General features: G+C 60.8%; 1 protein-coding gene across 4 annotated transcripts; it reads left to right on the top strand.

The window, feature by feature from the left end:
• The first annotated feature begins 237 nt into the window (after positions 1 to 237).
• UAP1L1 (UDP-N-acetylglucosamine pyrophosphorylase 1 like 1) lies at positions 238 to 7281 on the top strand. 4 transcript variants are annotated; one of them, XR_012424053.1, is made up of 9 exons: positions 238 to 572; positions 802 to 1006; positions 1257 to 1432; positions 1731 to 1903; positions 2033 to 2503; positions 2774 to 2914; positions 3461 to 3646; positions 4778 to 4844; positions 5419 to 7281. XR_012424053.1 is itself a non-coding variant. In XM_005580350.4 (9 exons), exons 1-9 carry the CDS (start codon positions 284 to 286, stop codon positions 5512 to 5514), a joined length of 1527 nt encoding a protein of 508 aa, XP_005580407.3. In that variant the 5' UTR covers positions 238 to 283; the 3' UTR covers positions 5515 to 7281. The 4 variants fall into 4 exon arrangements, 2 of the variants coding, with proteins under 2 accessions (XP_005580407.3, XP_015291658.3); XM_005580350.4 differs by having other exon boundaries at positions 2033 to 2226; XR_012424054.1 differs by lacking the exon at positions 2033 to 2503.
• The last annotated feature ends 917 nt before the right edge of the window (positions 7282 to 8198 follow it).

The following is an 8198-nucleotide window of genomic DNA, read 5'->3' as shown; positions in this document are numbered from 1 at the left end:
GCTAGGGGGACGTGGACAGGGCGGGGTCAGAGAGAACCCGGACGGAGTCGGGGTCGCGGAGCGGGGATGGGCGGGCTCCGGGGCAGGACGCGGGGCGGGGTCGAGGCGGGGTCGAGGCGGGGTCGAGGCGGGGTCGAGGCGGGGTCGAGGCGGGGTCGAGGCGGGGTCGAGGCGGGGCGCCCCGGGCCCTCCCCGCTGGGGGGTCTGCACCGCCCGTCCGGTCCCGTGACGCTGGTCAGTGGCGCGGGTCACGAGTGCCGACTCGACCGACGGCAGCAGCGACATGGCCTCGGAGCAGGACGTGCGCGCCCGGCTGCAGCGCGCTGGCCAGGAGCACCTCCTGCGCTTCTGGGCCGAGCTGGCGCCGGAGTCGCGAGCCGCGCTGCTGGCGGAGCTGGCGCTGCTGGAGCCCGAGGCGCTGCGCGAGCACTGCCGGCGGGCGGCGGAGGCCTGCGCGCGCCCCCACGGCCCGCTGCCCGGCTTGGCCGAGCGCCTGCGGCCCCTGCCCGCCGAGCGCGTAGGCAGGGCCAGCCGCAGCGACCCCGAGACGCGGCGGCGCTGGGAGGAGGAAGGTAGGCGGGGCGGGAGGCCCTGGGGGCCGGCAGGGGCTAGTGCCCACGGAGGGGGTGGGAACCGAGGCCGCGCTCGGGGAACTGTAATTCTCCTTCGCTACTTTGAGACTTGTCTCGCCTCACGCGTTCTGGCCCCCGAGTCCCGGAGCCCCAGCCCCAGGGCTGGTTTTCCCTAAAGCGGAAGGGTGGGCGGGTCCCGGGCGTCCCTTCACAGCGCCCGTACCCCCAGGTTTCCGCCAGATTGCCCTGAACAAGGTGGCCGTCCTGCTGCTGGCGGGGGGGCAGGGCACTCGCCTGGGCGTGACCTACCCCAAGGGTATGTACCGTGTGGGGCTGCCCAGCGGGAAGACCCTGTACCAGCTGCAGGCGGAGCGGATTCGGCGGGTGGAGCAGCTGGCCGGTGAGCGCCACGGGACCTGCTGCACCGTCCCCTGGTGTGTCCTCCCTGCCCTACCTCGGCCCGGAGGGACCCTTCCCCACGTCCTCCCCCCCCAACCCCGCTGCACACGCGAGCCCCAACCCCGGCACAGCCCGGGACATAGCCCAGCACTGGCCCAAAATGGGGCCTGGCCTCAGCCCCAACTAGACACTGGACCCCGAACCCCAATGCCGGCTCTGGTCCGAGCGCAGTCTGCCTGCAGGGTCAGGCGCACTCGCGGCCGGCTCACCGCGCCTCCCTTGCAGGTACGTCATGACCAGCGAGTTCACTCTGGGGCCCACGGCCGAGTTCTTCAGGGAGCACGACTTCTTCCACTTGGACCCCGCCAACGTGGTCATGTTTGAGCAGCGCCTGCTGCCTGCTGTGACCTTTGATGGCAAGGTGATCCTGGAGCGGAAAGACAAAGTTGCCATGGCCCCAGGTGTGGCCCGTTCCTGAGACGGGGTGGGACCTCCCAGACCAGAACTGGGAGCGTGGCTGGGGGTCCACGCGCCCGGATTCGCGGCTGCCCCGAGGCTGTGTGGTCCCAGGTTAGGCGCCTCTTTCTCTGGGCCTTGAGCCTCATTTGTCACGTGGTACAACCGCTGGGCAGTCTGGTTAGTGATCGGGGCTGCCTTAGGCACAAGGCCGGGTCTTACCCCGCCTCCAGTACGTCCTAGACCCGCAGAGCGAGCTGTGGCTGGAGCCCTCGAAACATCTATTCCCTTCTCCGCCTGCAGACGGAAACGGGGGCCTCTACTGCGCACTGGAGGACCACAAGATCCTGGAGGACATGGAGCGCCGCGGAGTGGAGTTTGTGCACGTGTACTGTGTGGACAACATCCTGGTGCGACTGGCAGACCCTGTCTTCATCGGCTTCTGTGTGTTGCAGGGCGCAGACTGTGGCGCCAAGGTTAGCGCCCACCTGCGCGGAGCCCCGCCCCTCGTGGATTACCTCCCCTCCGCGCAGCCTGGCCCTGCCCCTCGTGGAGCCCCGCCCCTCTCCCCAGCCCTCCAAGACCATCCCTGGTCTTGGCTGCAGGTGGTGGAAAAGGCATACCCCGAGGAGCCCGTGGGCGTGGTGTGCCAGGTGGACGGCGTCCCCCAGGTGGTGGAGTACAGCGAGATCAGTCCTGACACCGCACAGCTGCGTGCCTCCGACGGGGGCCTGCTGTACAATGCAGGCAACATCTGCAACCACTTCTTCACCCGAGGCTTCCTTAAGGCGGTCACCAGGTGTGCGGCAGCGGGTGGCTGCGGAGTGCCGGCCAGTGCCGCCTGCGCTGACCAGGGACCCGTGGAGGGAGCCGAGTGCCCTGGGCCGCAGCGGCTGTGGTCAGGAGTGGCTGCGGTCAGGGGCAGCTGATGGGTTGGGGTGGAAAATGGATCCTGTGTTTGCAGAGGCAGAGGTGCTGGAGATCAGGCACAAGCCGTGCTCAGCAGGCAGCTGCTGTAAGGCTCTGTGATCAAGTCTGCTATCTCCGCCTTCTGGGGACCTGCCCTGGTGCCCATGGTACTACCTCTGCCCTGGGGCTTGCCAGTTTCTGTTTGCCTGGGCAGGGATGTGGCTGATGGTACCTGACACTTGGCACGGGGATGCAGGGAGGAGGCCTGTGCCCGCTCCTCCCTGGAGATCTGGCCCTACTCTGCTGCTTCTGTCCCCTGTAGTGTCCCTCTGCCATCCTGTCCCACCCAGCTGGGTGTGCTCAGAAGTGGGGACAGAGCCCCAGCGGTGCCATATCTGATCTGTGTGTTTCTTCCCCTCTGCTCTCCCGTACGCCAGGGAGTTTGAGCCTTTGCTGAAGCCACACGTGGCTGTGAAGAAAGTCCCGTATGTGGATGAGGAGGGGAACCTGATAAAGCCGCTAAAACCCAACGGGATAAAGATGGAGAAGTTTGTGTTTGATGTGTTCCGGTTTGCTAAGTTAGTAGTGGGACTCATTCATTTTTCCCTTCTTCCTTCCCTCAGTTTTGGTGGTGGGAACTGAGGCCCAGCTGACAGGGAAGTGGAGACTTGGGGGGGCCAAGGGGCCTGCGGGCAGGTCTCAGGGAGAAGACCAGAGGGTGCTCTTGGCCCTGAGGGTAAGCAGCACCTGAGGTGCGGGCATAGGGAGTCCTTGGGGCTGTGGACTTGGGAGGACAGTAGTGCCACCTCCTGGACCTTCCACTCCCCCACCCACGGTTAGGAGAGGTCTCCTGGCCAGGTTGCCAGGGTGGCTCACAGGGCCTTTGGCCCTCACTGCAGGGGTCCCAGGGTCTAGGTTTTTGGCTGCCGGAAATGGCTGCTGGAATTGGACCATCCCCAGCGTCTCAGGAGCAAAGACACTCAGTACCTGTGAGGGCTCCTCCCTAGACTTGCTGTCCATGGGACCAGACCTTCACTCTGCCACTGGAAACCTGGCCCAGCCCTTACCCGCCCGGATCAGGGCCTCTGTGCCGGGACATGGGTGACCAGCCCTTTCCCCACCAGGAACTTCGTTGCCTTTGAAGTACTACGGGAGGAGGAATTTTCCCCACTGAAGAACGCAGAGCCGGCCGACAGGGATAGTCCCCGTACCTCCCGCCAGGCCCTGCTCGCCCAGCACTACCGGTGGGCTCTGCAGGCAGGGGCCCGCTTCCTGGATGCCCATGGGGCCTGGCCCCCAGAGCTGCCCGGGTGAGTGTGGCCCTCGGGTAGCTACGGCCAGAAGGGGAGGGCTGTCAGGACCCAGTCTTCAGCTCTAGAGCCCTGTTGGCTCTGTGACAGCCATGCTGGGGAGGGGTCTTCCTCCCCAGCACCACCACAGATGCAGGTGGCCTTGTGTCTGGCCAGCTCCAGGTCACACGGTGACCATCAGCACAGCCTCCTGGCCTGACCCTTCAAGTTGTGCTCCGTGCACTGAGGGAGGCAGGGGGCTCCCCAACTCCCTCCCCAACTTGTCCACAAGCTTTTGGTTTGTTTACAAAAGCATACTTAGATTTGCCTTTTATTTTATTTATTTATTTATTTATTTTTATTTCTTTATTTTTTGAGATGGAGTCTCGCTCCATCGCCCAGGCTGGAGTGCAGTGGCGCCATCTCGGCTCACTGCAAGCTCCACCTCTTGGGTTCACGCCATTCTCCTGCCTCAGCCTCCGGAGTACCTGGGACTACAGGCGCCCGCCGCCACGCCCGGCTAATGTTTTGTATTTTTTTTTAGTAGAGACGGGGTTTCACCGTGTTAGCCGGGATGGTCTCAGTCTCCTGACCTTGTGATCCGCCCACCTCAGCCTCCCAAAGTGCTGGGATTACAGGCGTGAGCCACCGCGCCCGCCTATTTTTTTATTTTTATTTTTCTTACTTGTATAAACTTGTGGGGTGCGTGTGCAGCTTTGTTACATGTGTAGATTGCACAGTGGTCAGGTCAGGGCTTTTACGGGATCCATCACCCAACCAACCTTGTTCCCATTTATTCACAGGCTTTGAAACTGAGCCCCTGGCATGAATTCAGAAAGTAGCAGGACAGTTTGATTTCAGGGCTGGGAAAGAAAAAGACGTTTGGCTTTTGCCTCCCTGATTTTCTAAATCTAGCTGCCTAGGCTCTGCGTGGGAGGCCTGTGGGGGTGCCTTCTACCCCAAATCAGGTCCTGTCACTTGGCAGTGGGATGTGTGCTCAGGGTTTGGGGTGTCCAGAGGAAGATGAGTTTGCTGAGACGGGCTCCGGGGAGCTAGATGTGTAGAGCTCAGTCTCCTATGGGGGATGGGGGTGCTGTGGGAGGGCTCTGGGCAGGCTTTGCAAGGAGATATTGACAAGCGGACTTTCCCTAGCTTACCCCCAAATGGAGACCCTCCGGCCATCTGTGAGATATCGCCCTTGGTGTCTTACTCTGGAGAGGTGAGAGCTGCCTGTCCCTATCTGGGGCTTTTCTGGAGTCAGGTTTTTAATACCACCTGGGGAGAGGTGGCTGCTTGGGTGGAGACGGCACAGCTCTACCTCGGTTAACCAATGGGATCAGTGGTTTAAAGTTGCAGAAGACTTTCCAAGATACGGGATGGGGTGGGGTGAGGCGTCCAGAGGCCTTTGCAGGACCTGGGAGGGCATGGGTATGAGACAGCCCAGGTCTGAGCCCAGTGTGGGGCCAGACAGGATTTTGTGGGGGCCTCGTGGAGGTAGGACACTGGCCTCTCCCACCTCCCTGACCTTGGCTACCCTTGCCCCTTTCTCTGGTCAGGTCAGACCTGAGCGTGACAGGAGGGTCTCCTGCTGGCCTAGGGTCTTGAGTGTGGTCTTGGGTGGCCTTGCAGTGTGTGTCTGCTCCTGGCCCTGGAAGCCTTTATGTCCCCACCCCTCCCTGACTCCAGGCAGACCTGGGATCATGCCTGGGGACTGTGGCTCCTTGGTGTGGCCAGAGGGGACTGTGACCAGCCAAAAGGTGGGTACTTGGCCATTGTTGCCTGCTCGTCTCCAGGGTTTAGAAGTGTACCTGCAAGGCCGGGAGTTCCAGTCCCCGTTCATCTTGGATGAGGACCAGGCCAGGGAGCTACTACAGCCACGGGAGTCCTGACACCCCCAGACTGCCCCCAGACTCCCCCGAGACCTGCCAGCCCTGGCGTCCTGGAGCTGGGGGCTATGGCCCCAGCCTGAGCTCTGGATGGGAAAGCAGCCTGCCACGTGCTTCCAGCCTGCAGAACGCAGAATAAAACATGCTGGTGGACTCCATGAGGGCAGGGCCTCTCCTGTCGCCTCTGGACACAAGTGGCTACAGCCTGCTGGGGCCTCTATGGCTCCATTCCCGGATGTGGGGTCTAGTCGAGAGGCAGAGGGACTTGGGACCTGGGAGAATGGGGTTGAGAGGAGGCTTCAGGTTGGGGCCCAAGGGAGGTGTGGTGTCATCTGGGGAGAACAGGAGGGCACGTCCCTTTGGGAGCCTGCCCTGGGATCCACCTCACCCAGTTGAGCCCTGGAAGCTGCATAAGCTATGCAGGACGTGCTTCTGCAGCCTACCAATGCAGAACCGGAATGAGGGGGACAATTCCACCCAGTTGAGGGCTGCCCCCTCCTCCTCAGCGGCCGAACCAGTAATGGAGGCAAGGCTGGGGCATCTCAGCCCACATACCCTGGATGCCCAGCAAGGCCACAGAAAGGGTCTGATGTCCGTGATCCAGGTGGCTCTGAGAAGCTTGGCCTGGACACCTGAGGCTGCGGCCGGTACTCCTGCCTTCTCCCCATCTATCCCCAGGGCCTCTGCCTCTCAGCCTCTTCCATGGTCCGTTTAGGCTGCTGAATTTTCTGTGCTTCCCCAACAACCAGTGGGATCAATGCTGGTGGCCTCTGTGATGGTTGCTGACTAATCCGGGATTTCATGAGTCAGAGGCACTACCCCTCGCCCCAGCTGCCTGCTGCTTCTGATGGATCTTCGTGCTCAGGCTGCCCAGCTCCCCAAGTGAGGACTCAGCCTCCATATTCGGTGCCTTGGCCCCTCCCTGCACTCAGGAGTGGCTGGGACAAGCCAGCTGCCCCAGGGTTCTTCCCCTGGTGACTCTCACCTGCTTTCTCATCTCGGAGGAGGCAGTGGCACCTCCCTCTCCCTGCTGACGTGAAGAGAGCTATGATATGCAAGCACTGCTAACTCATCCTCCGCCCCCACCTCGAAACCCACGGCCCCTAGTGGAGGGACGCTACTCATCCCCATTGGTTTCCCAGGGGAGGGGTGTTGTCTGGAAGGGCAGGTTTAGATGCAACCTTCCAGATTTAGAGGCACGGGGAGGACAGTGGCTGAGTGGAGGCGCCCAGACCTGGGCAGGCAGCAGGCTCAGGCCCACACCTTGTGATATTTGAAACCAAAGCTTTCCCTCTCCGTGGCTTTGCCCTCCTTATTGCAAACCATGCTGTGCCTTAGGGCCCTTCTCATAGCTGCTCCTCATGGCCATGACTCGAACAGGGATGCCACCTCTTTCTGCATAAGCATAGTTAGTTGGGTGAAGTCTTTTTTTTTTTTGAGATGGAGTTTCACTCTTGTTGCCCGGGCTGGAGTGAAGTGGGGTGACCTTGGCTCACTGCAACCTCTGCCTCCTGCCTCAGCCTCCCGAGTAGCTGGGACTACAGGCACCCACCACCACGCCTGGCTAATTCTTTGTATTTTTAGTAGAGACGGGGTTTGACTGTGTTAGCCAGGATGGTCTCCATCTCCTGACCTCGTGATCCACCCACTTCGACCTCCCAAACTGCTGGGATTATAGGTGTGAGCCACCGTGGTGGGCCAGTTGCTGGCATCTTAATGTTCGTAGGTGGGACATTTCCAATAAACACAAGGTGCTGTGATTGACTGCTACCCTGGCAAGTGCAGTTTTTGGCCAGTGCATGGGTGTTGGGAACAAGGATCAGGTGTTCACAGCTGTGTCCCAGGGGTGGAGCTCACTGGAGGCCCCCTTGGAGAGAGGAGTTCACACATGAAGGCCAAGACTACTTGGGGTGCCCAGGATTCCCCCCGCACTTCCATCCCACTCTTCACCAGGGTCTCAGGAAGGACCAAGACAACCTGGGGTCAGGAACCTCAGGGTGCTCTCCATGGTTGGATTCTACATGCTCAGCTCTGACAGCCTGGAGACTCACTCTCCTGCACCTGCATCCTTAAGATGCCAAGGTTTCCCTGCTCACCACATGACAGGGATGCTTGGGGCACTGCAGGGACTGACAAGAGTGAGTGGTGTCAACCTAAAGAGAAATTCAGGCTCTCCAGGATAAATGAATTTAATCAAGAATAACACATAATTGCAATTCAGAGTATGCAAGCCTCAGTGGGCCACAGGCGTATGGTTGGGGGGGGCGGTATGGGGCTTGAGGAAAGGAGGAATCTTTTTTTTTTTTTTTTTTGAGACTGGGTCTCTGTTGCCCAGGCTGGAGTGCAGTGGTGTGATCATGGCTCACTGCAGCCTCAACCTCCTGGCCTTAGGTGATCCTCCCACCTCAGCCTCCAGAGTAGGGACCACTGGCGCACACCACCACGACGCTGGACTCTTTTTTTTTTTTGAGACGGAGTCTCACTCTCACCCAGACTGGAGTGCAGTGGCGTAATCTCAGCTCACAGCAAGCTCCGCCTCCTGGGTTCACGCCATTCTCCTGCCTCAGCCTCCTGAGTAGCTGGGACTACAGGCGCCTGCCACCATGCCCGGCTAATTTTTCGTATTTTTAGCAGAGACGGGGTTTCACTGTGTTAGCTAGGATGGTCTTGATCTCCTGACCTCATGA

Source organism: Macaca fascicularis, chromosome 15, assembly GCF_037993035.2.
Source record: "Macaca fascicularis isolate 582-1 chromosome 15, T2T-MFA8v1.1".
Classification (NCBI taxonomy): Eukaryota; Metazoa; Chordata; class Mammalia; order Primates; family Cercopithecidae; genus Macaca; species Macaca fascicularis.
The sequence above is the reverse complement of the archived record's forward strand: the minus strand, read 5'-3'. Positions and strand labels throughout refer to the sequence as shown.